Consider the following 26,464-nt stretch of genomic DNA (forward strand, 5'->3'; position numbering starts at 1 on the left):
CGTCCGGCTTTTTGCCGCGTTGGACTTGGACCGGCCGGCTGAGCTTGGGCATGGCTGACTCTGCGAGCTTGCGAATGCAGCTGTGCACAGAACAGTTCGGCTCCCGAGCCCCGCGCGGCTGCCGCGCTGCCGCCGACGGGAGCCTGCAGTGGGACGGGGCTCGGCGCTGGGGCTGGCTCTCCCGGGCCCCGACAGCGAAACCCGGGCAGGACACGGGAAGCGGGGGACCCTGGGCAGCGCTGCCCGCGCTTTCGGGCCTCAGAGCCGTGCTGCTGCCTCAGGGCTTCCCCGATAGCGTCAGTCCGGATTACCTGCCCTACCAGCTGTGGGATTCGGTGCAGGTGCGGCCGGCCGACTACCGTGGCGGGTGGGGTGTCGGCGGCTTACAGCTGGGGACTAGGGGAACAGGCCCCTGCGGTCTGCATTTGCACATGGAAGGCTGGCGTGCACCGCAGAGTCCTGACAGTTTTCCAGGTCACACACCACCGGTGAGATCTGGTATAGTACAGCAGGCTTCCGTGTTCCCGCGACCACCCCTCACTCCGCTTCTTCTCTCTCCAGGCCTTTGCTTCCAGCCTCTCCGGCTCCCTAGCCACCCAGGCAGTGTTGCAGGGCTTGGGGGTAGGCGACGCAAAAGCCTCTGTTTCAGCTGCCACGTCTACCTGGCTCCTGAAAGGTGAGCCAGAGCCCGGGAGCCTTACGTGTTGGTCTCTCTCCCACACACACCCGCCTTCTCTCTCTGGCCTCTTTCCTCCACTGCAAACCCTAGTACTGCCGTTCCGCAGCGTTCTGACCTCCGACAGATTCTGGTGTGTTTGTGAGTGGTCTGCTGTCTGATGAGACAGTACACCGAAGCCGCGTGTCCCCATGCCTAGAACAGTATTCTCTTGCGCGTTGAATACGGTCATCAGTGAATGAGCCCAAAAGGCACAACTTGTTACCCTTGCAAACTTCAGAATCTGAATCCCTCATCCTTAAATTAACTTTAAACCTGCTTTGTGCGGAACTGCAAAAAAATGCAGTTTATTACATAAAGCTGCCAGCTTCTCAGGATGGTGAAAATTAGATACTTCAAGTGGGGAAAAGGGGACATAGCTGGTTCCAAACTGGTAAGGTTAAAATGTATTCTGACTCCTCGGAGTAGAAGACGGTACTGTTAGTGATGATTACAGTAACCATGTGCCGAGAGTGTATAGCTTTTCGAAAAAAGAAAATCACCAAGGAAAAAAAAAGATAATTTAGCACCATGCCACCTAGAGAGTGAAGCAGAGAAAAGGGAACTCACCACATGTTTCACACTTAGGAGGGCTCAGTCTTCTTGCCTCTGTCCCTGCTGCTCCCCAGTGGTATTTGTAAGGGGAGTTCCCGCTGAGCTTTGCAGCTGGTTTGATGCCTTGATCTGCCTTTTGTGACTGCTACCTTTTATGTCCCTTACCTTCTGGTTTGAAGTGTGTAAATCTTACCTGAGTGTTCCCTAAAGCTTCAAAGCCCATGCAAAACTTGGTTGCAGGAGGATTCAGAAAACTGAGATGTCCTGTGGCTGGGAATTGCTTTGGCTTTTGTCTCTTTGAGGAGTTTTGGATAAGAGGTTTTGATGTGCTAAAGTGTAAACTTTATAACCATAAAAAAGCCTACAAAGCTACTGTCAGTTCACGGGAAGCTGAGTCCCCTGTGACTGAAAAGGCAAAAATCATCCTAGAGTGACCCTGTTTCTTCCACGGACCTGCGTGATCTGTGAACCAAACGCCCGACACAACAGGTATTTAAATGAAACCTAGGGTCAGGCGCATCCAGCGGCCTGGCCAGGTCTTTGGAGAGCCTCCTTGGACCCTTTGGAGAACCAAAGGCTTCTGTGTATGCCTAACTGCTAGAACTAGGCACACTAACTAGGGGTCACCTCTTGACAGAGCACTGTCAGAGCAGAAGTGATTGGTGGCGGCTTGTCCTCATTGTCTTTAACAATGGCAATGCTAATACTAGGTGCTGCCCGTGCCTTTCTATGGCAGTCTTCACATTTGCTGATTAGACCTCATAGTAACCGTAGGACGGGTGTTGCTGTTTTCCCCACTTCATAGCCGCAGAATTAGAAGACTACACATAGGTAAGTTGTAGAGCCTGGATTTGAACTCTAGGCGATTTAGTCCTTTTCACAGAAATCACACTGTGCTGAACTTCATCTTTCCTGTTGCTCTCCTGTTATCCACCTTTCAAAGCTGCAGTTGAAGTCTGGGTCGGTATTTTAGCCAGTATCAGAGTTTAGTGTCATTTCTAACCATCCCCTTTTTATTACCAGCACTATCATGCCGGTCTGGTCACTGTGGCTGGTGGGTGTCACAGCTGAGAGGAACTGTTGGTGACTTTTCTCCCTTGGTACCGCCCATACTTCTTTCAGACACCGTGAGAGTTGCTTCTTGTATTATCGGCTTATATGTGCTGAACCATCCTTGCCTCTCGGGAATAAAGCCAACTTGATCTTTTAGTTATATACCAGTATTCTGCTTATAAGTATTTTATAGAGGACTTTGCATCTATGTTCATGGGGGAGATTGGCTGTAGTTGTAGTTTTCTGCTGTATCTCTACTGGTTTTGGTATTGGACTGACACTGGCTTCTTAGAAGGGGTTTGGAAATGCTCCTTCTGTTCCTGTTTTGCAATACTTCCCCCAATCTTTCACTCTAAGGTTTTGCCCATTCTTGAAGATAGGAGATGTGTCTGATAGGTTGGTGGATTTTGTTTCTTCGTCTATTCAGCTAACCTATGTCTTTGATTAGAGAGTTGAAACTATTAACATTTAAAGTTATTGTTAAACGGTATGTGATGATCGTTGCCATGTTATTTTTTTCTGTTTACTGTGTTTCAGTAATTATTGCATCATTTGTTTTCTTTTCATAGTCTCAGCTGTGTTGATGTCTCTCTTCAGTCCAAAACATTGCTTCTGGTATTCTCTGTGTGTCTAGTTTAGCGTACATGGGTTCTTTTAGCCTCTGTTTCTCCATGCTTCAACTATGGCAGACTGTTTGGCTGGGTATAAAAGTCTAGGTTGGCAGTAGGTCAAGGACATTGCCCCAGGCTTTTCTGGATTCTGAAGTTTCCATGGGAAATCAGTTGTTCTACTGATGGGTTTTCCTGTATAAGTGACTTGTGGTTTTTCTCTTGATGCTCTCAGCAGCTGCCCTCTGTTGTGTATATGAAGGGCTTTACTATAGCGTGTCCTGGGAGTTTCTTCTCTAGCCTTGTCTCTTTGGCATTCTGTGTGCTCCTTGTATCTGTATTGATTTATCTTCCCTTTTGCTAAGGAATTTCTCTTCTATGATCTTGTTGAAGACCTAGTTTATGCCATTGACCTGGGATTCTTGTGTATTTGTTCCTATAATTCAAAGATCTGGCCTTTTGATGGTGTCTCACGGTTCTTCCATGTTCCTTTTATATATTTTTATTTTTTGCATCCTTTGCTTGTGTGATCTAATTCCTCTACTCCATCTTCAGACCTTCTACTTGACCCCTTATACTTACAAGGCTTCCCTCCTGAGCTTTCTAATTAGGCTATTGAGTCTTTCAATTCCATCTTAATTTCAGCTTGAGTTCTCTTCAATATTTATGACTTTTCACTGAATTAATATTTCAGATACTGAATTGTCTCCATTAGTGTTTTCTTGGACATCATTCAGGCATTTATCGTTATCTTTTTTAGGTGACTGAGCTTGTTCTTTGAGTCTTTCTCAAGCTCCTTGAATTCTTTTCTAAAGTTTGTGGTTCTTTTATATTTGGTGTCCTGGGTTCATTGGAGAATATTTTTGGAGGACTACTGGATTTGAGTGGGGATGTACTCTGTTGACCTTTTATTTTGCTGTGTTTTTATAATGTGTCCTGAACACGTGGATTTCTTTCTTTGGTTGTGTGTCTGATGTGAGATTATGGCCGGCCTTCGGTTAAGCTGGCCCAGGAGCTTCATGCCTGAACCAGCGGATGAGATGCTGGATGGGAGCTGAACCTTCAGGTGTGGAGATATTGTGGAGGATGATGGGATCAGGGAACCTGAAAGGCACTGCCTCGCACTGCCCATCCAGACGCAGCCTGCAAGTGTGGTTTGGGGTCAGGAACCCGTCAGGCAAAGGCAGTTTGCAAGCTGTGCGTCCCATTCTTAACTGCCCCTCCTTTGCAGGGATTTATAGTAGATCCACATATAATTTGTGGATAGGTGATTACCAATTCATCATTAGACTGAGAAATGTCCAGATCTTCAACTCTGCTAATTATAAGACCAAGAAGAGGAAGTGAGAATTAAGATTCCTATTCTGGTAGATAGTATTGACTTTCAGATCATAGGTAGGACATTATGTCATTATTTTACCATACTGCCAGTCTCCAGACTGTAATGAAGGCCCTAGAGGCTGCCTTTATTGATCCACAGACCTCCCCTTGCTTCCGTCACATGGCTCAAGTTGGATATGTGCTCTGTTGTAAGTAAGCAGCTAAGAGGAAGAAATGGAGTCTGTCCCAGTGACTCCCTCTGAATCAGCAATAGTAATCTCGTCATATTCACAATTAAAAATTGATATAATACAAAAATCTCAAACATAAAAATTTTGTTTATAATGTAATTTTTACTTGAAGGAAGAAGCTCAAGTAAGTTTTAGAAAGTAGGATATCTCTCAAGTTGCTTGAGTGAGTATTCCAGGACCGGGCAGGGGCAGAGATGAAGCAGACAGCATAGGAAAGTGTCATGCACATAATAGCTTTTGACAGACTGTAGTGGTGAGGGAAGGGCGACCCCATACCCCTCGAGTCCAGGGTTCTGTAAAGAAAGGGGAAGTTCTGCCTGCAGTTTAATATGGCGGGAAATTCCCCACTGACATTCCCACAGCCTTCCCTCTGTGTTCTCATTTAAGGGTCTGTGCCCTCAAACCCAAACAAGACGAGTCCTCCACCTCTTCAGCCCGTCCTTCCCAGCGCCACCCTGGGAGTCTCTGGGAGGTTGCCTGGTTCTAAAACATTCCTTCCTGGCAATCCTCCTGCTCCACCTCATGCAATGGGATGGGCTGAATTAGCAGATGTTTGCTGTGGGTCAGACAGTCTTACCTTTGGCAAAGCTTCTCAGTTCTACCATTTTGCTATAGGAAGGGCGGTGCACTAGACAAGATTTTGAGTAGTTGTGCCAAATAGACATGTATTCCTCATCCCTACAGTTGTGCAGCTTCCTGAGAGCGTGCTGTGCTGTGTACCGTTTCTATGAATTAGTCTTTCATGCAAGATCGCAGTGCTAAGCATCTATCTCTGTTATCCTGTCATTTTCACTGTCTAATGTGCCACTGAGTGGCTCTACCAAGGTTTTATGAGTCCCCTTTACACACCTGCATCATCTTAGTGTTTTGCTATTATTAACAGCATTGCAGGCTGAGGCTGCAACTCACCTTATAGGGTGCCTGTCTAGCGATGCTACAGGCAGTATTTCTTGTCTACTCTGTACGTGGGCACATAGTTCACGCGTACAAACCGAAAAGCTGCTGACCTCAGTGCACTCCTCAGAGTTTGTCCCAAGGGCAGTGTGACTGGAAGTGAATCAGCCACTTCAGCGCCGGTGTCTGTCCTGCCCTGCAGCTCCTTCCTTGTTTATGACGCCTTCTTCTCACCCCCCAGATTCCACGGGCATGCTGGGCCGCATCATCTTTGCCTGGTGGAAGGGGTAAGTGTGTCTCTCTTCCCAGTCAGCTGGCTCTGGTAGTACTTCCCAGTGGCACTGGTAATAATACAAGCCTTTGCCTGTTGGAGAAAGTTCAATGGAGAAAAGAATCCATGCAAAGTGTTTACCGTTTTGTGTCCCACTCGCATTTTGTAGCATCCCCGATCCCTGTAAGCACTGGGGAGGACTGAACATTTTGTAGCATCCCCGATCCCTGTAAGCACTGGGGAGGACTGAACATTTTGTAGCATCCCCGATCCCTGTAAGCACTGGGGAGGACTGAACATTTTGGAGATGCGAGTCTAGGAATATAGCTCAGATGCGGAACACTTGCCCTGCCATGGGCAAGGCCCTGGATTCAGTTCCCCCAAACTGAATGGAGACAGAAGAGGGAGAAATATCCTAGGCCTGGATATTAGCACCCAGCCATCTGCCTTGGTCTCCCTTCCCACCCACCTATTGTTTTGTGAGCCAAGAGAACCTGGGCTAGCTATCTGTAACCTGCAGTTACACCAAATGCGGTGTGAAGAGTCCCAGGTATGTGAACTTTGCCCTACTTACCTTTGAAGGAACAAGGAGAAAAGGAGAAAAGGAGGGTGACCCAGGAATAGCCTCTTCAAAGGTTGCCCAGAGAGCGGGAGAACAGCCAGGAAACAGGATTATTTCCTTGGAGTCAGTAAGGGAGAGATCGGCAGTGGTCAGAGATGGGTGGTCCTCCCAGCTAAGGGTCATATTTCAGGCAGCAGTGATGGTGGGAATGAAACACCAGTCAGAGAAGCAGGTACAGAATTACCTTTCCAAAGGGCTTCCCGGAGAGAGCCAGCTTCCTGCCTTGCAGGAAGGATATAACGTCCTACCAAGAACAGTGTGGTGGTGTCCCAATAGAAGGAAACAGGCCTTCCCTTCCAAACCCAGAGAGAAGTCAGGTGAGGAGAGATGGTGGCCATGCATGTGTAGTGTGACAAGGGGAGCCCAAAGGGAACACCTTCAAATCCCCCAGACAGAGATCTGACTTTCATGGATTTTCCAAGGAGTAGCAGCGAGTTTCACACCGTATGGCTGAGTCTGCCCAGTCTGTTGCTCAAGGGAATGGAGCCAGCACTAGATAGGGACCTGGGCTTATTCTGCAGCTGAGCTGGGAAGGGCTGCGAGGCTTTACCAGCTGCTATCACCGAGCTGCAGCAGGGCGTGGCCGATACCTGGGATAGAGGATTTGTGATCTGACAGCGCCAGGGCCACAGCTGTCTGGTTGAAAGTGTATTTCCTTCCCCGAGTCCTTAAGACCTCATGGTGATGTAGTGCGATTCCCTTACAGCCCACAGCATTTTCCTTTGTTCTAAACTGTAACAACCTCTTATCCCCTACAGGAGCAAATTGGACTGTAACGCAAAGCAGTGGAGGTGAGAATGGGGAAATCCGCAGTTATAAATGTCTCTTGTAAACTGGGTGGTGGTGACGTACGCCTTTAATCCCAGCACTCGGGGAGGCAGGGGCAGGTGGATCTCTGTGAGTTGGAGGCCAGCCTGGTCTAAGAGTGAGTTCCAGGATAGCCAGAGATACACAGAGAAATCCTGTCTTGAAAAACAACAAACAAAAGTCTCTCGTTTATGACCTCTAACCTCTGGTCCTTCCCTAGGCTCTTTGCTGATGTCCTCAACGATATAGCAATGTTCCTGGAGATTATGGCTCCTATGTACCCAGTCTTTTTCACCATGACTGTCAGTATCAGCAACCTAGCCAAGGTACCCACGTCTGGGGCACTTCTATACCTGGGTACCATCCTTAATGATGCCATGCATGGCTTACCTGGGCCCTGTACTGAAGGCACTTCTTAAAAAGGGACAAAGTTCATGTGTTTCTACTCAGACACAGACAGGCTTTCTGATCCTCCTTTGACAGGGTAGTCCTTGTACCTCGGCCAGCGAGTGCAAGGCCGTGTTGGGAGCACCACACTGGTGAGGTGGCCCTGAGCTGAGAGCTGGAGGGAGTCTCACACCAGTGTCTGGGGGTAGCTTCCTTGCCACTTTTCATCCTTCAGTAAAACATCTTTTCCATGCCTACTGCATGAGTACAGACCACAGACTCTCCCATCTTTAAAGGAAATGATACATAATTAAACAAATACTTATGGAATTGCAGTTCTGGGCATACCAGATGGGAAATGGTCTGGGTATATAGAAAGGCCCAGCCTAGATTGAGTTCTGAAGAAGAGGGGTTTATGGTGAAGGGAAGGTGTTCTGGGACCAAGAAGTCACGCACACGGCAATCCACAGGTCACAGCACAGTGTCAGGTTCAGATGGAGAGGCGGCAGGGCCGCTGACGCCCACACAAGCTTCCCTCTGTGCCCTCAGCAGCTCCTTCTGTTGAGGAAAGAGGCCCACTACCGTCAGGCGCATAGAACACAGTAAAACCTCACGACCCAGTCCTGGACCCATCGCAAGGGCCAGTCTGTGCAACACCACACCCAAGCAGGCACTTTGGGTGTTTGGGTTTAAGCAGTCTTTTTGTTTAAGGACAAGCAGTAAATTCTGCTCACACCTTGTCCTTCACCCCTGCTTTTGTTAACAAGGTAGGAAACCCCAGCAGGAACCACTGCTGTAGCAGTGGCCCAAGGGATGTGACTTCTGCCATGTCTTTGATATTCTGCACTCCACTGCTCCTGAGGCCCGTGTGACTATCAAATACTGCACTAGAGCAAGGACAGTAAGATGGTGGCACCAAGCCTCCAACCTGAGTTCAATCCCTGGGACCAGCATGGTGGAAGGAAAGCCAACGTCTCTTACAAATCTCCTCTAACCTCCATGCATGCATCATCACACGCATGCACACACATACAATAAGTAAACATTTTTTATTTAAAAAATAGTAAAGGGGGCTGGAGAGATGGCTTAGCGGTTAAGAGCACTGACTGCTCTTCCAGAGGTCATGAGTTCAATTCCCAGCAACCACATGGTGGCTCACAACCACCTATAATGAGATCTGGTGCCCTCTTCTGGCCTACAGGCAGGATACTGTATAAATAAATAAATAAATAAATAAATCTTTAAAAAAAATAGTAAAGGTGGAAATCAATGGGGTTACTTATCTGGCCCATTGTTCTTTGGGAACCTTAAAGCTTCCAAGGCTCTACTTGGACCAGATTGTTCCCTGCCAGCTAGATCCTCCAGCCTCATTTTGTACCGTTTTTCTCTTAATTTGAACAAATTAGTTCCTCTGTTTTTAATAGCTCTACGTGAGTTTCATCAAGAAGCCGTGTCTGTTTTTTAGCACAGCATATCATTGTTTGTCATCTACAAGAGGCTTGATGAGCAAAGTCATCCAACTAGTGACTGCAGTTAATGGACTTTGCTATCTACAGATCTCAGGAGAGGTGTAAGTGCCTTCTGGAGTAAGTTTAGATTGTCCTGAAAGGCTAAATAGGGTTAAAGTGGGGCAGAGAGAAGAAAGGACTTAAGGCCGCAGCTCCAGTAAGAAAGGTGACGGGAGGTGTGGCTTAAAGGACACAATCTCTGCGGAGGCACACACCTGTGACTCTAGCGTGCTGGAGCCTGGGCTAGGACTACTGCAAGTTCTGGGGTAGCCTAGGTTAAATGACAAGACCCTGACTCAAAGGGTGAAAAAAATATTTGGGGGAGGAAAGGGAGTTGGAATTCCCTCCAGTCAGGGCTCCACGGTGACATTGGCAGGCAAGGCTTTTGTTTTTCTCATGGAAGAAAATAGGATAGGGAGATGTACCTAAAGACATGGAATTTGCTGGAGGGAGGGGTCACCAGAGACCAGCCGTTCTCTGGTTGGCTTGAGTTATTTATGTGCTCATCCACAGAAGGGTCCGTGTTTCTACAGCACGTGGCAGCTCTGACCTTCACGCTTCTCTTTTTTCCCACCCAGTGCATTGTGGGTGTGGCTGGTGGGGCCACTCGAGCTGCGCTGACCATGCACCAGGCCCGAAGAAACAACATGGCTGATGTGTCAGCTAAGGACAGCAGCCAGGTGAGCATCAAGCACTGGGGAGACAATGAGGTGGGGAAGGGGCCAGCACAGTTCACAGTTTGGAAATATGGAAAGAGGTCCGTGAGTGTCCCTGCTGTGACCCAGGGTGAGGGGGCAAATCTGACATCACAGTTCAGAGACAAGTTCAAGCTGAGTTCAGCCCCTGCTCCCGGCCTGTGTGGCCAAGAGTAAACCTTTGCCCTCTGTAGGCTGCATCCCCATCCTGGGAGCTGGATGTGCTGAGCACAGTTGCCAAGTTGAGGTGTACTAAGCATGCGAGGTTGCTATGGCCACCAGCCAGAGGCCTCCACTCAGTAGTTTGGAACGTTCCTTCTGGCCCGGCACCTCCCCCTGACTGTGGGAGTCTGGAGCAGACCAGGGCTGAGAGGGACAGCCCTAAGACCGAACTCTGTGCTAAGGGCTCGCTAAGGCTTTCTCATTTAACTCACACCCGCCCAGAAGAGTCTACACTGTTAGGGTCCCTGCTTCACAGTTGAGGAGGGTAAGGCTGGGGCAGGTCCCAGAATGTGAAGTGATATTCTTTGATTAGTCCCTCTTGTAGTTGTTGGATCTGTTTAAAAACCTATTCTATCCAGTCCTATAGCCTTATCTTACATTGTTTTGCTCATAATCTTTAACTAGTATTTGTAAAGTATCAATCACAGGTCAGGTGTATCCTCTCCATGAACTCAGTCCAGTCTTCACAGTGTTACTGTACCTATCGTGACCATTTCACAAATAAGAAACTAAAAGCATAGGAAGTCCCAAGTCCATCTAGATACCCTTGGGCAAGCCCCTCTTCCCAGGCAATGGAACTAGATCAAGTAAAATCCAGACCCTTCTCTCCAGCATCTCCCTGCCCCCCCAAGTCCTGCCTCAGAGCTTCCTCAGTGAGGGAGAAGGGGCATCACCAGGGCCCCGTAGACCATGTGCTCAGGCCTACAGCTGGCCCTGCTTTCTGCTCGTTTCTGGGGAAAGTGAGGTGCCCTTTTCGAGGTTCTTAGTCTCATTAATAAAATAATTTAGAAGCAGACTCAGTGTCTGTGAGGGGGCTCAGGGAAGAAACTACTAAAATGGTCACTTTATTATTTTTATTATTAAGTTTTTATTGTAGATAAGAGAGAGGAACTATCCAGAAACATCTGGAAGAATCCATAACAGAAAGAAAGGAAGTAGACTGGGCATGGCCAGGACTACCTGCGTGAGAGGTGAGAGAGACATCAGGAAAGAAGAGTGGAGATAGCAAGAGATAGTAAGGTAGCAAGAGGGGAAGTAGTGAGGGCAGCAAGAGTGGGGGAGACAGGGTGTAAAGAAAGGGGCCAGGGTGCTAGTGTGGGGCTTTGAAATGTGTAACAGTGCTTGTGAGTAGGGACAGGAGCCTGGAGGTCAGCATGGACCCGATACGAAATCCACAGGTACGTGTCAGTGGAGAGCCATATTGTGTTCTGCCAGAGGCAAGGGAAATGACTCCTTTTGGGGGACAGAAAACCTGTTTCACAAGTTCCTGAAATGTGATTGCTTTTGTTTTAATACCAGAAGTCCTCCCATAGTCCAGCTTGTGCTCATTTCTGGGCATATGGACTAACACTCAGAAGGAAGCTCGGGAATAATTAAGAGAAATACATAGCCAGATGTTAGGTGGAAATCCCAGCAGACTCTGGAGGAGAGATGAGGGAAAAAGTCAAGGCCCTTTAAGTTAGACGTGGAATAGAAGTACCTTGTTAAAGGAAGACGCACTCCCAAGAATAGCAGTGGCTAGCAAGCTAAGGAAAGACTCCAGAGAGCGTCCAGCCGTACAGTGGTCTTTATAGCCCCTCCTGTTTGTACTCTGCAGGCTGTGTTCCACATAGACTCTGTGAGATGATACCAGGATCAGGAGGGGCACAATTGTCAACATAAAAAACCACAGCTGTCATCTTAAAGGAAATAAGAGATAGTTTATTCTGAAGCCATTTTGAGTAGCCATTGCCCAGGAGCACAGAATTAGATTGCTCCAAATTCTGTGTTCAACATGGAAGCAGTTTCATTACATTTTTTATAGTTTCACAGAAGAAAGAAAGAGAAGTTTAGAATACATTGGTGGGTGCACCAGAGAGGCTTAGCACATGCTATGAAGTGGGGTGGGTAGTTGGGGTCTTTGTAAGTCACCATAAGACAACAGATATTCACAGGAGGACATAGAGTTAGATGTGGCCGACTGCTGTCTGGGAGTCTCCAGAGATACTTCTAGCTTTTTTTTTGGGGGGGGGGGTCTATGATTGAAAAGGAACATGAACAGTATTTTTCTTGAGGGTCCAGGCATTTTCCCGCCAGAGACACTATAGACATTGAAGTATATGGAAGCTTTCTTTATTCTTATAGGGCTTTAGATCATTTCCCTTGACTTTTACAAATTAAAGCCAACTATAGGAAGACATTAAAGTTTAAGATTTATCTTTTGGCCAGAGGCAGTACTTGTGTTTGTCAGTGGTTGGGGTCTGGACTGAGGGTTTCCAGATTCTTGGCTTCTCAGCCCAAGAACTGGAAATAAGAGCCCACAGAAATGTGCACAAGAAGCAAGATAATTTTATTTGGAGCTAAGCTATCATAGAGATTAAAATGGGATACCCTGTCAAGATTGACAGCTGGCCGTATGAGTGAAAATACTCAGGAACCCTGGGCTACAGCCTGGTGTCTTTTCTACAGGGCCTAAGGAAATGAGGAGCTGGTTAATAACAGGCATAGTTTGGGTTGTTCGATATTTTGATTAATAGATTAGGTTACTTAATTATTTCTCTACTGTGTATACCCTCTTCTCATATGCTTCTAATTTTAGTCATATGCAAACTCAATTATGTAGACATTAGATGCTAAATAGGGAATTCTCCCTAAAAGGCTACTAGAGGACACAGTTTTCCTTACTTTGTATGTACCCCAAACCAGTGCAGGCCAGGTTGGCCTTTCTATTCTTTATACCTCGATGTGTAGGGAATACGGTGTTTGAAGAGGTGTGTGTGTGCGCGCGCACATGCACGCACATAGTACATGCAGACAAAGGAGCCCAGCTACTCAGTGTATGGTAACATGATACAGATGTGCACAAACCAAAACCAAGTGGGGGCCCAGAGTCCTAAAGTATCTCTTGTGCTTGCCCACCTGGCAAGAGCCCCTGAAATAAAGTATACTGCTCCCTGATGCCACTCTGGGTCCGAGACCAATCTCCATGTCTTTACCTACCCAAGCATCCCTGAGGATAAGCCCCCAAGTGTAGCCCCCAAAGAATTGGAAACACTGTTTCGTGCTCCCCTCCCCAGTACATCTCTTCCTCCCTTCATCATTCCAAACCACCGGGTGCAGATCCCCACTGCCAGCGTCTCTGACGTGTTTCCTGAGCTGAGGTTGAACATGGTCTCCTAAGATGCTCTAAAAAGTAAACAAAAATGAAGAAAAGCGAAGAACAAGTAGGCTCCAAGCTCTTTGGTTTTAAATCACAAAGTGGGTGTGGTTTTCTGTTTGGGTTTTACCTCTAGAATCATTTCACTTGGAGATAAATGTTTTCCTGTTACAGAGAAGCCATCTAAGAGGTAAATCAGTAGACATCCAGCGCTACCTTAGCTGCAGAGACCTAAGTTTCCCGAGCAGCATAGTCAGGACCCAAAGCCACCGTATCTCCCACTCAGTTCTAGAGCTCATCTTTCCTGGTGCACTCTTTAGTCCTGAGTCCATTGAAGTAGAACCCAGACATGTAATCTGGGAGGGCCCAACAGGTACCAGCATTCCAAGCAGTAAACAGTAAGATCCTGCAGGGAGGGGCATGGGCATTCACTTTATCATACGATGGTGGGGACACCCCGGAGACGGTATACCCCTTCTTAGTAAAGGACTAACCTGGATAGAGACCTGAGGTGGGTAGTGAAAGGAAGAGAAACTAGGGAGATAGGCATCACATAGAGCAGGGTGCGGGGGAGTTTGGGATCCCCACTCTTGTTAACCTTCAGGCCTTGGAGGGTGATGGGGGACCTAGGTAGATGGAGCTAAGAGTTTTAAGGGACCATCTGAGTGTGAATTGATTATAACAGTACATAAAGTTTAAAAATGCACAATGTCTCCATCACACTGATATAATCCATCATATTATATCAAGACTATAATTGCTGGGCAGTAATGGGCACACCTTTAATTCCAGCACTTGGAAGGCAGAGGCAAGAGGATCTCTGAGTTTGAGGCCAGCCTGGTCTACAGAGAGAGTTCCAGGACAGCCAGGATACACATAGAAACCCTGTCCCCCCAAAAACAAAACCAAACAAAACCAAAAAAGATTATAATAAACAGAACCCATTTCTGCCGCAAAAAAATGTTGAGATCTAATTCTAAACCTGTTTACCAATAAGATAGAGGTATTTGACATGGTTTCAGTCTGATTTTGTAGATCTTATAAAGCAAAAGAGACATCATCAGAACTGTAAGGGATATGCAGACAGCTTTTTGTTTACATGAAGTTGTTAAAAGAGCTGATCCTGATTCCAAGCCTCAGCACCCTTTTGTGGTGCTTCTGTCTTGCCTGGGCCCCGCTTGACTAAACCCTTGGGGTCAGGTACACAGTTCATAGCAGCCTCTGTGCCCAGAGCTGCTTCTCTTGGTCGGTGGGTCTGGAGGATACAAAGGGTGAGAGGGGCAAAAGGGAAATAGAGAAGACCAGGGTGTGCGGATGGATGCGGGCAGAGTGGATTGCCAGGGTCTCTGGGGCACTGCGGGTGGGTGCATGTCCTGGCTGTCTTCTCTTGCCTATGTGATTTGGTTGTCATTGTGCCTTCACACATCCTGAAGCCACATCACTCACTTGGAAAGACAGGCCCACTAGGAAGCGGGGACTGGTTCTGCCATCACAGCCCTCCAGCCCTTACAGGGATGTGGGCACCGATCCTCGAGACCTGAGACAGAACAGAAGAGAAAGCCTGGGGACTGAGTGCTTCAAAAGGAACCTTGGACAACAGGGAGCTGAATCTTTAGGGGACTCCCTTGGAATCCTTCCTGGTTACCGCATCTTACAGGGGAAGCTAATGTTCCCTGTGAGGGTTCTGAGTCTCATTAATGAAAGAGTTTAGAACCAGACTGAGAAGGAAGCTCAAGGGTGATTTTCTTAGAGCTTAGGAGAAAAACAGTGCAAGTTAAATGAAAAATCCCGGCAGCCTCCAGGGGGGAAGATGGAGAAAAAGCCAGAACTTTTAAGTTAGACATGGAGTAGAAAGAGATTATTTAAAGGGGGTAAAAGCACCAAGGATGGAAGTGGGCTGGTGAGCTGAGGAAAGAGTCCACAAAGAACACGCAGCCCCCTCCCCACTGTCAGCTGATGCCAAGAAAAGAAGGGCGTGCGTCTTCCTTGAAACCTGGCTCCTCTCACACGTTTGTCTTGAGGTAGCTTCTCTCGGGTTCTGTGTTCACATGCTCACATAGTGTTGTTGCGCTTACGTGGCTGCTGGAACTGATGTTCTCTGCTAACAAACGCAGAGGCCTGTCTGCCCCTGAGCTCCTAAGCACCTTCATCCTCATTTGCTACTTCATATGTGGCCTTCATCCCCTCAGTCCACCTCAGTCTACCTTCTTGCCAGGAAAGCTGGGAGCAAAAAGAGTTCTTGAGCCTCAGGGGCCCTGTCTGCCAAGACTAGCTTTTCCCAGAACCCCAGTAGTTAGGACCCTAATTCTTACTCTTGAGCAATGCACTGGGACAAGCAGCAGGTCTCTTTCCCCCAGGATGTCTTTATCCGGCCCACTATCAGGGCTCTGGGAACCTTGGTCCACAAGCCGAAGTCAAAGCCTGTTCTTGCTGTCCTGGGCTTCCTTGTTGCCGGTATAGGACCCCAAGCAATAAGAGGGTCCACCTTTCCCAACACACTGGAAAACTGGTTGTGCACAGCCAAGAGTGCCCAGTGCAGGGATTCAGGAGACTCTTGAACACAGCAGAGATATGTTCTATGGGTGTTCTGAGGGCACTGTGTCTATTGAGCAGAGAAATTCCCAGCATCTTTTAAATAGCAGCTCTCTCACCACAATACAAAAACTGTAGTTGGCCCTCCTGTTAAGGTAGGGAGCCCTGGTTGGTTCTGAAGCACTAAGGATTGTAATAAAAAGCACCCAGGGCCATCCCTTCTGCCTTGAAGGAAGCCCACTAATGCTCAACTCCTCTGCCATTTTCCAGGAGACAGTGGTGAACCTAGCTGGGCTCCTCGTCAGCCTGTTGATGCTTCCTCTGGTATCAGACTGTCCGAGGTAAGCCAGGAGTAAGGCCAGAGCAAAGATGCCCACCTCCACCTCTTCCTGTATATACTGGCCGCCTTCCTCTCTTGCCCCAGCCTCAGCTTTGGATGTTTCATCCTCCTGACTGCCCTCCACATCTACGCCAACTACCGGGCAGTCCGAGCCCTCGTCCTGGAGACTTTGAATGAAAGCCGGCTCCAGCTGGTCCTAAAGCACTTCCTTCAGAGGGGAGAAGTACTTGAGCCTGCTTCAGCCAATCAGATGGAGCCATTGTGGACAGGTCAGCTAACCCTTTGGTCTCATGCCCCTGTCTCCTGGCCTTCCCCCCCCCCCCCCCCCCCCCGCCTGAGCATTCTGACTGCAGCTTCCTACAGGTTTCTGGCCATCCCTGTCTCTGTCCCTGGGTGTTCCGCTACACCACTTGGTCTCCAGGTGAGTGGCCCGGTGTCCCCTGCCTCACTGCTGCTTCCCACACTCCCCACATGGCCCTGTTTTTGGTCACATGCTGGTCTTTGGTCTGTATTGTTGTGTGTCGTGTCCTAGGTGTCTTGTTGTCATGTGCAGGCCTAGAGATCTGCCCGAGCACTTGAAGGAAGCAGGGGGTAGAACAGAGTAGATTTAGCAACAAACTGCCCTCTAAATGCCCTTGCATAGCCTTAGACAAGCTCAGCCATCAGCCTCGCCTTGTGAGTGGTGCTGAGTGCAGAGATTCATGGCCATCAAAGGTAGAGAATAAACGGAGGATGTAGAGCCATTCTTACAAGTCCCTCACACCATCCCCTCCAAGGCTCCAGAAGCGTTGTGGAATAGGGGACAGGGGTATGTAAGAGCTGGAGGATAGGATAAAGAGCTCTGAAATACATTTTCTACACTAGGTAGCTTTACTGTTTTTGCTATCATAAACACCATGACCAAAAGCAGCTTTGGAAGAAAAGGGTTTATTTGGCTTATACTTCCAGGTCACAGTCAGTCATCAAGGGAAGTCAGGACAGAACCAAGACAGACGCCATGCTGTTTACCAGCTCACTCGCTGGCTCATGCTCAGCTCATTGTTTTATGCAGACCTGGCCCGCTTGTGTAAGGATGGTGTCACCCACAGTGGGCTGGTCCTTCCCAAATCAATCATCAGTCAAGGCGGTATCTCACAGACATATCTAAAGGCCAGCCTGGTCAAGGCAGATCATTAGTTGAGGTTCCTTGTCTGCTGATTCCAGGTTGTGTCAAGTTGCCACAAACTAAGCACTACACAGTACAACCATGCGGTCATTACTCCCAGCTGAAGTTACCGGCACTAAGCCCACAAAAGCTGGCTCTGCCAGGTGGCCAAGGAAGAGACTGTTTGTTAGCTATCAGTGCGTTCTGTGAGAGGGGAAGTCAGTCTTTAGTTGTGCCTCCTCTGCTGAGCCCACCAGGCTTCAACCATAGCTCCAAGTCCATGTTCATAAAGAAGGACCTGGCTTAACCTCAGTGAGCACGAAACAAAATAAATAGCAAAACTGAGGGAGGTTTGTGGGGAGAAGGAAGGTGGATGGGGGAGGGGAGGGTTTGAGTGATCGGTGTGCATGATGTGCATATGCAAAGCTACGTAATTTCAGCAAAAGCGATGCTTATAGAAGAAGGGCGGTGCGTAGGGAGAATGGAGGGGTGGGGTGGAGGTGAAGCAGCAGCTAGGAAAAACGAATGAGCAGCGAGTAGGGACAATGGCAAGCGGACAGTTGCAGCCACCGGTTTGACAAGTGGGTCCCCCTGCCTTGCTTTCCCCCGCCCCAGTGCGTGCTTCTCTCCATCAGTGTCTCCGAGCTGAAGCAGCTCATCGAAGGGCATCGGGAACCCTACCTCCTTCGCTGGAACCAGTCACACAGTGAGTGCCCTACGCGCTCCGAGTTCACTTAATTGTCTACTCCAGGCCTTCAATCTCTGGACAGTTTGGAGTCCGCCTAGTGTCCTAGAGAGTGCCTAGACTAAAAGTTTGGTGCATTCAAATTGATAGCTTCATGCCTAATGAATTCACTATGTTCCTGTATAACACCTATTCTCAACCTGCGGGTCACGGCCTGCATATCAGACATTTACATTACAATTCATAACTGGCAAAATTACAGTTATGAAGTAACAGCAAAAATAATTTTATGGTTGGGGGTCACCACAACATTAAGACCTGTATTAAAGGCTTGCAGCATTGGGAGGTTGAGAAGCAGTGATCTATAGCATGAAGCCACAGAAGTTGCCATAGTACTTGTGGCATTTTCCCAAGGATTGCATGGGGTGATTATGAGTCGGGGTCCAGCCCCAACATAAATTATCTCTCGGACCAGTGTAGAGGCGTGGGAATAAGTGAGGCACAGTTCACAGAGCAATATCAAGAGGGAGTCCCATGGTTCATTCACATCCTGAAGATCATCTGCGTTTATTCTCCTAAAGCTTTTATATCAAAGGGTAAACTGAAGGGGAAGTTCATTAGCATTCTGTTTCTGGGTAGCGAGACTTAGGTCACGTTAGCAGCTATGGCTGCTCTGTCACATAAACTGAATCAACACCTCTTCCCAGGCAGTCTCCACAAAGAAGGAGCAAAGAGACATTAGCAGATCCTGACCCTTTGTTTAGGATGGTGTCAGTTTGTCTGGAAAGGCCAGGTGACCCCCTTCTGTGTGGCCAGGTGCAAACTGGCCTGAAAGTCTGGCCGCCATACAATGTAGAAATATGGGCCTGTATAATATGGCCCTACAATTATGTAAATAGTAATTTGTGCATTGTAACATTGAAATAAGACTGCGGCCCACTGGACTCTGGAGGTCACATTGTCTCTTACCCTGAGTTCTTTGTTAGGGAAACAAGTCCTTACGATTTCTGATGGTTTGTGGTGTGTGAAGGGAGAAATTACCTCTTGGAGGCTACTGTGGAATTGTCCTTGGAAATTGAGCATTTCAGTTTGCTAAAGAAACAACTGGAGCTGGAAGGGGAAGAGTGGGGACCCCACGCCTGGCGGTGACCCCAGGTACTGAGTGAACCAGGGAAGAGTGGGGACCCCATGCCTGGCGGTGACCCCAGGCACCGAGTGAACCGGGGAAGAGTGGGGACCCCATGCCCGGCGGTGACCTCAGGCACTGAGTGAACCAGGGAAGAGTGGGAACCCCACGCCTGGCAGTGACCCCAGGCACCGAGTAACTCAGAAAGGTGAATGGAGGGCACTGGAGAAATAGTTCTTTTCTGATCTTTATCTACCCCTTGGGGCTCTGCAGACCAGGTCCAGGTTGCTCTGAGCCAAGTGGCTGGCCCTGAGGCTATCTTACGGGCTGCCACTCACGGGCTGGTTCTTGGAGCCCTGCAGGAAGATGGACCCCTTCCAAAAGAGCTCGCAGAGCTGAGGGAGCAGGCTCGGGCTGGTAAGAGCTTCGTGGTCTAGGGCTGACGACCACAGGGGTGAGAAGGGAAGGGTGTCTGTCTTGACAAGGATATGAGAATTTCCACTTTTCACGCCCACCAGGTCCTAAGAAAGAAAACTGGGTTCTCGTCAGGGAGACACATCAAGTGTTGGACACGCTATTCCCAAAGTTCTTGAAAGGTAACCCCAGCTCTGGGCTTCTTCAGCCGTGGGCCCTGCCTGGGAGGTAAAGGACTGATTTTTCTGTGATCTTCGGTCTCAGTCTGTCCTCTCCCTGCAGGATTGCTGTGCAGAATGGTCTCTGAAGCTCTACCAATATTGATAGCCTATAAACCAAGCTGGTCTTAAAGCATTTACTTCATTCTGCCCATTTTCCATGTGCTATGACTCAGCTCTAACTACGCAAAGAAAATTTAACCTCATTTTCTGCCATAGATAATTCCAACCAAAGAGCCCAACTAGTGCCAAAGGCTGCACAAGCCTGTGTTTCTGCGCCCATAACCTGTCCCTAGGTTCAGCCCAGAGCCTCCTTCCTGGCCTCACCCTGTGACCTCTTTGTAGGACTGCAGGCTGCTGGCTGGAAGACTGAGAAACACCATTTAGAAGTGGATGAGTGGAGGGCCACATGGCCCCTGTCTCCAGAAAAGAAGGTCTTATGAGCAGCCCGGCTAGAGACCCAGAGCCCAGGACAGGAGCCTGGAACCCAGGACAGGAGCCTGGAGCAAGGACACTTCGGCCACAGCAGGATATTAGAAGGGCAACTTTATTTTTGCATAGGCAAACTGCTATGGCCAGTTGGCCACTATCTTGTGGAGAGTGACAACCAATCAAATGGACTGGACCCCAGGCAAAGAGGAGGGAACCAGTTTCTTCCTTCCACATTCTTGCCCCTTTTTCTTTTTTGGGATCCACTACAAGGTCCCCACCCTCACTTTCTGTGAGACTCAGGCATGTCCTGGTTGCAGTCATGGTATTGAACAAATTTGACTTTATGCATAAAAGCCCCAGAGGAATACAGCCACGGTCATCATGAGCAGGGCATTGAGGTTGACTACCCGGGCCCAGCCAGGGTCCTCACTGATGTCCTCTAGCTGCCTGGTTGTCGCAGCCACCTCCTCACTAGTGGGTGGAGGACTACCTGACCCACTCCTGCTCATTCCACAGAACCAGAGCAGGCACCGACGGAGCCGGCTCGGTGCTGGGGCCTGGACGTCTGGAAGAAATAGGGAGGCCACAGTTAGTCTGGAGGGAGTTAGCTCCCCTAGTTAACCCAGGACACTTGCTGGGGCGTGCCTCACCTTCGATCTCCACTGCTTGTTCCTGGCACCTGTTCTGCACAGGGGACGGGGTTGGGATTTCTAACTCATCAGCATCTAGGTCCTCCCGCTCCTCCTTGCTGTGCCGGAGACTGAAAACCAGGCGGTGGAGCTGGGGAGTTAGGGAGAAGGGACAGGTGGGAGCTTTGCTCTCCACCCCAGGTCTACACTGGCGTACCCACTTTGTCACTGCCTCCCTAGCCCCGACCCTGGCCTGCACACTTGTCTAGGCTCAGCTCACTCAAGACTCCTCTTTACTCCTCTTTCTGGGATAGCCTTTGCCTTCACTGAACCCCAAGCTCTTCATCTAAGTGTTAAAGTCATTGGCCCTGCCCCCATGTCTCACCCCAAATTTTTTGCCTACACCCAGAACTGTAGTTCTTCAGACCAATCTTAGAGTTCTGATCACAGTGTGTTCCCACTGTCATTTGCTCTGCTTCTCCAGAATGTCACATAAGTAAATGTGCTTGCCCTGAAAATAAAGCTTCACACTGATCTCCCAGCTTCCCCTACCAACACTCAGTATGGAATTTCTCTGTGGGCGTTCCTTGAAGCAGACTGGCTAAAGGGGTGGCAATGGTTCTTCCATCCCATGCAGGTCATGTTTGGTCTCCCAGCTCCCCCGGAGCAGCTTACGTGCTTCTGTGGGATGGGCGCACTGCACAGGGAGACCACAAGTGTGAGGAGGCCGGAGCAGACGAAGAGGACGATGGCAAAGTAGAGGTAGTGCACCCCGCAGAGGAGCACTGGGCACGCTGAGGGTCTCACGCAGCTGCCCGAGCCGAAGAAGAACTCGGGTATAAACCGTGCCAGGCCCATCAGCAGGCCCCCGATCAGTCCCCAGAAAGCACCCTGCCGGAGAAACAGCATTAGCCTACCCTGGGTACCCAAGCCACACCCGGAGCCCACACGCACATGCCCTACTCACCTTCTCATTAACACGGGGCACGAAGAGGGCAAGCACAAAGACCGCAGACACTGGGGGTGCCAGGTAGCTGGAGATGGACTGCATGTAGTCGAAGAGCTGCCCACCCTGTGCTGCCTGCACTACAGGTAGCCACGCCACCGACACGGCCACAATGAATACCACCCAAAGCCTGCGGTTGAAGGCAGTCAGGTTTTACCGAGGCCCCACCTTCCCCATCAGCCTGCTGGTGTTTCGTGCCCACACCCCAGGTTCATTTGTGGGGCAGGGGTTGGGACCCAGGCCGTACCTCCCAACTATCAACAGCTCCCCGTCGCCTGCACGAGGCCGCAGGCGGGTGTAGATATCCATAGTAAAGAGCGTGCTGCTGCTGTTGAAGATGGAAGCTAGAGAGGACATGAGCGCAGCCAGCATGACGGCCAGCATGAGTCCACGCAGACCTGTGGCCAACAAGAGCTGTCAGGCCAGAGCCGTCGGTGTGTTCAAGGTGGTGAAGAATTGGCAAGAGGTGGCCCTCCCAGAGGCAGTCCCTGCAGGCTTGGCCAAAGGCGGCCCACTTCCGGCTCTCACCATTGGGCATGAGCTTCACAACAAGCTGTGGGTAGGCGATGTTAGAGCAGCCCACCTCAGTGCCGCACACCCGCTTACACACCTCGGGTACCACACACGCAACTTCATCTGCAAGAGAAGCCATAGGCGGCTAGGAAAGACTGTGACTGGGAAATGAGGATCCCTGGAGCCTAGCGTGGACTGGAGATCCCAGAGATGGTGGTCCTGATGGGAAGCAGGATGTGATACCAGGTTCCCAAGTCTTAGGACAGTATAAGAGACAGGCACATGGATTCTTGCACAGGAAGGTAGGTTGCTGAATGGGGCACAGTCCCATTGAGGCTGGTGTGACGCAGACATTACCTGGGTAAAGAACGCGGCTGATCATGCCCGGCATGACCATAAGGAACATGGGCATCAGCTTCAGATAGCCACACAAGATACATCCGGCTTTGATGTGAGTCAGGTTCTTCCCAGCCAGGCAGCGCTGCACTATGACCTGTGATGTGGGGGTGTTCAACTCTGGGTCATTTGAACCTCAACTCACCCCCACAGGCCTTGCCTCCACTCAACACTAGCCTTCACCCCTACTCTAATTCATACCCAACCCCTAACTCGACAGAGTCCCTACGACGTCTCCATTCTCAGATCCTGCAGGTGGATTCTGACTTCTTTTAGGTCCAGCTCAGGCCTGCCTTCAACCTAACTCCAAAGGATGGTGTCAGGCCCACCTACCAGTCAGCACAGGGCATTTAAAGTTCTGTCCCAGGTATGTGCACATACGCCGCCCCAAACGCCAGCCTCCCTCACCTGGTCGCTGCACCAATACCAGCCTGAGACTATGGTAAGCCCCAGGAGCAGGGCAGGCCACGGCAGATCTCCTGTCACCGGGTCACGCAGGAGGTGATAGGAATCAGGCCTGGGTTGGTAGCAGGTGCTGGAGATGTTGCCAATAGCTGGATCCTTGGACACGGTCAGTGAAGTCACTGCTCCCAGGTATTTGTCGAAGAGACCCGAGTAGCCGCCCACTTCATGGAAAGCTGTGCAGGCAAGGTTGTCAGGGGATGTCGCCCCCATGGCAGAGACAAGCAAGGTTCCAGCCCCGAGGTTAAAAGCATTGTGACAGCACAGATCCATGCCCTGCCCCCGTTAGGTAAATACCGTAACCCATGAGGATGAAGGCCCCAGCAAGAATGACAAAGGTCTGCACGGTGTCTGTGTACATCAATGCCGCCAGCCCTCCTGCAACGGCCCCAAGTCAGTGGAAGACAGCGCAGCTGCCGGACCCTGGCACCCATGTTTTACAAGTACCCGTTCCAGAGAACAAGTTTTATAAAAACGATGCTAGGCTTGTGCACTAGAGCGCCAGGAAGCAGAGTTTTCTAGGCCACCAATGCTTTCTTGGCCAGGAATCCATGCGGTGCAAGATTCCCACAGTATACTCCTAGGCCCATTTTCTCAGCTGAATAGGGTGGCGGGGGGGGGGGCGTGATTCCTCTAGACTCAGCCTTTGGTTGCATCCTACCCTGCTGTCGCCTCCAAGCCACTTTGGCACCACTCCACCCAATTCTGTGTGTGACCCGGGAACCTGGGAACTGCACTGCATTTACCCAAAGGTCTTGGAGACCGACCAAGTCAGCTCTTCAGACATCTAAGAAGGGCAGGAGCTTCTAAAACATCTCCAAGCCAGATCTCTCTCACCACCCCCAAGCCCCCCGCCCCCCACGGCCATCCCTGGGCAGCCAGTCACCTGTCACGGTGTAAATCATGGTGATGCCCAAGAGTGCAATGACAGAAGCATAGATGTTCCAGCCCAGGGCCTGCTGGATGAATACCGCCCCAGAGAACATATCCACCTTCCAGGAGAGAACAAATGCACAGATCAGAAGCAAAGGTAGTGACCTGGCTCCACCTCCAGCCGCTGTAACCATCCATCCAATGTGGCCACACCTCAAAAGTCCACTCACTGTTCAAGGACCTAGTCTTCCCGGGCCCTAATCACTATGCCCACAGCTTTTCAGACCAGCTCTTTCTCGTCCACCCCACCATCCGCCACCCATGATTCTTTGGGGTCCCGCCCCTCCAGAATTCCCAGAAGACCTCCTTTGGGTGGGTCTGCCCACCACGCATGCGCACCGAGATCTTGGTGAAGATGTACAAAAAAAGTGAGAGCACCGACAGGTAGAGGCGAATACGGTGCCCGCCAAAGCGCTTGCGCAGGTACTGAGGCATCGTAATCACGCCTGCCGTCAGGTACACAGGCACGAAGAGCCAGCCGAGTAGCAACACCACAAAGAGCGCCTGTGGGAACAAGTGACAGCCCAACGTGACTGTCTTAGCATCTCAAGCGGGTCTGTACTAACCCTCACACCCAGGACCCAGAAGGCACCAACTGAAGAGCCTGGGCCCTGAGCCAGAAGGGAACAGAACCTTGACATCTGCCTGGCATCTTCATTAGAGCCGGTTGTGCGCTCACAGACCATTACCTCCAACCAGTCTCCCCCAAGGAGATCTTCACGGCCCCTCCCTACCTCTCTAGCAAATAAACCTGTGCACACTGGCTCTTCAGACTGACCTCAGCATCTGTGGGGCTCCTCCTCTCCTCCACCCACCCAAGAATTTTATCCTCAAAGGCTCAGTTCAGAGGTCTCCTCCAAGAAGGCTCAAACTCTCATCTCTCCAACCCTCCCAGGTGAGACCAGTCCCAGGACTTGGGTCTCCAGGTTTTTGCCAAAGACTTCAAGTCTAGAGATGCTCAAAGGCCACAGCGTCAAAGAACATCCGGATAGGTGTTTCTCTCACTGTGAGTTGCCTGTCCCACTTCAGAGTGGAGTACATAGGTCAAGGACCACCAAGGACAGATGCTGGCGTATCCAGGAAGTCAGGAGCATAACCTACCTGTACTCCACTGCCTGTAAGCTAGCACATGATCCTTGCTCGCAGCCCAACCTCACCCCACAACTGGGCTGTTCCAGCTTGTTCATATCCCCACACCAGGAGCATCCCCAAGGGGTGATCTTTCCAGAGGTTTCCACTGGAGTGGGTTATTATAGAAAAGAAGCGCTCACATTCCACTCAAATCCAGCCACAGCCAAGCCACTTGCTGCACCAGTCCCTGCCAGGCCCACGAAATGACCGCTGCCAATGTTGCTGGCGAACAGAGAGGCTCCAACCTGGACGGTCAGAAACGAGGGTGAGCTAGGCTGCTCCTCTAGGGTCCCTCCCATCCCATGGCCCAGTCCCTCTCACCGGCCACCACACCATGTTTCGTCCTGCTAGGAAGTAGCCGCCAACTGTGCCTCTGTTGGTTCTGAACATAGACTGGGAAAGAGAAGTGGGGGGGGGACTGGGATTGGGGCACGTCTTTGGCCTTCATTAGCTTCCTCAACACATTCCTCAGTCTTGTTCCAGGCTGAAGATTAACTAGCACTAGACTCCCCCGATTGCTTGTCCCCTTACCCCCAACCTCCTCCCAGAGTCTTGGAACAACCCAGGTACTAATCCTAGAGCAATCTTAGAGCTGGAACCTAAATATGGCTGAATTCAGCCTGACTTACCCGGTGGCTTCAGATATTGGCTGCAGCCATAATGCAGACAGGGAAACAGAGACCTCATTAAGAACGCTTCTCTTAATGAAAACCCACCGATACCCCCACCCTCTTTTGCACAGTCCAGAACGTATGAAGACAAAGAGTTAAAGATTTGCTTACCTACTAGACCATGTTTCTCCCTCAAATAGAGCACACTTCTCCCACCTCTCTCTGAGGTCTCCCTTAATCTTTACCCTCAAGCCCCAGAAGCAATTCCCTATCGAAACTCCCTCAGCTTCTCACCCACAAGCCAACACCAATGACCAGCAGGAAATATGCAGCAATGACCAGGATGTCAGCAGGATTGTCAATTAGGACCCTCTGCTCCCCAAGTTCAGAGCCATCCTTCATATGTTTCTCCATTCTCTCCAGCATCTGCCCCTCAAAGGGCTAGTCCCTGGATTCTCCTAGGGGAAAGATTAATGGTTACCTCAGGAGCACTGAGCCGACAAGTCCCCCAGGTCTCAACCTCCTCCCCAGCTTTATTTAGCTGAATCAGGTTCTGTCAAGGCCGAAGGCTGGTCCTGGGGCGCTGGACCCTTCTGAGTTCAGGAGCATATCTCTCTGGGTTTAGGCTGCATCCTATCCCCAGTGTTCCAGACAAGTCACTACCTGTGTTCTCTGAAAATATACCCTCTAGCTTCAATGTAGGGAGCCTGGCTTAGCCAGCCTCTAGGTTCTAATCCAATGCTGGCAGGGTTGCTGCTCTGCCCAGAAGTCCTCCATAGCTCCCCATGACAGTCAGAAGGGAGTACATGCTTCCCAGACTGACTGCCCAGGCTTGCTGGACCTTGATA

General features: G+C 49.9%; 2 protein-coding genes across 4 annotated transcripts; one reads left to right on the forward strand and one right to left on the reverse strand.

Annotated features, from left to right (window-relative positions):
* Window positions 1-18: 18 nt before the first annotated feature.
* On the forward strand, window positions 19-21,105 carry Rusf1 (RUS family member 1). Of its 3 annotated transcripts, XM_057777961.1 has the most exons (13): window positions 19-341; window positions 562-676; window positions 5,638-5,683; window positions 7,048-7,080; window positions 7,317-7,422; window positions 9,570-9,671; window positions 15,847-15,917; window positions 16,001-16,185; window positions 16,280-16,337; window positions 17,696-17,766; window positions 19,145-19,288; window positions 19,390-19,467; window positions 19,849-21,105. In XM_057777961.1, exons 1-13 carry the CDS (start codon window positions 51-53, stop codon window positions 19,944-19,946), a joined length of 1,398 nt encoding a protein of 465 aa, XP_057633944.1. In that variant the 5' UTR covers window positions 19-50; the 3' UTR covers window positions 19,947-21,105. The 3 variants fall into 3 exon arrangements, 2 of the variants coding, with proteins under 2 accessions (XP_057633944.1, XP_057633945.1); XR_009057575.1 differs by lacking the exons at window positions 19,390-19,467; window positions 19,849-21,105 and adding an exon at window positions 18,732-18,900 and having other exon boundaries at window positions 19,145-19,266; XM_057777962.1 differs by lacking the exons at window positions 19,145-19,288; window positions 19,390-19,467; window positions 19,849-21,105 and adding an exon at window positions 18,732-19,135.
* Slc5a2 (solute carrier family 5 member 2) lies at window positions 20,277-26,030 on the reverse strand. The gene is made up of 14 exons (XM_057777960.1): window positions 25,911-26,030; window positions 25,327-25,398; window positions 25,146-25,250; window positions 24,214-24,378; window positions 23,828-23,933; window positions 23,239-23,319; window positions 22,888-23,117; window positions 22,441-22,576; window positions 22,099-22,206; window positions 21,818-21,968; window positions 21,532-21,700; window positions 21,240-21,455; window positions 20,586-20,715; window positions 20,277-20,500 (listed from the first exon to the last, which is right to left on the reverse strand). The coding sequence occupies exons 1-14, from the start codon at window positions 26,028-26,030 to the stop codon at window positions 20,277-20,279; spliced, it is 2,013 nt and encodes a 670-aa protein (XP_057633943.1).
* Between the last annotated feature and the right edge of the window lie 434 nt (window positions 26,031-26,464).

This window comes from Chionomys nivalis, chromosome 8 (assembly GCF_950005125.1).
Source record: "Chionomys nivalis chromosome 8, mChiNiv1.1, whole genome shotgun sequence".
Lineage (NCBI taxonomy): Eukaryota > Metazoa > Chordata > Mammalia > Rodentia > Cricetidae > Chionomys > Chionomys nivalis.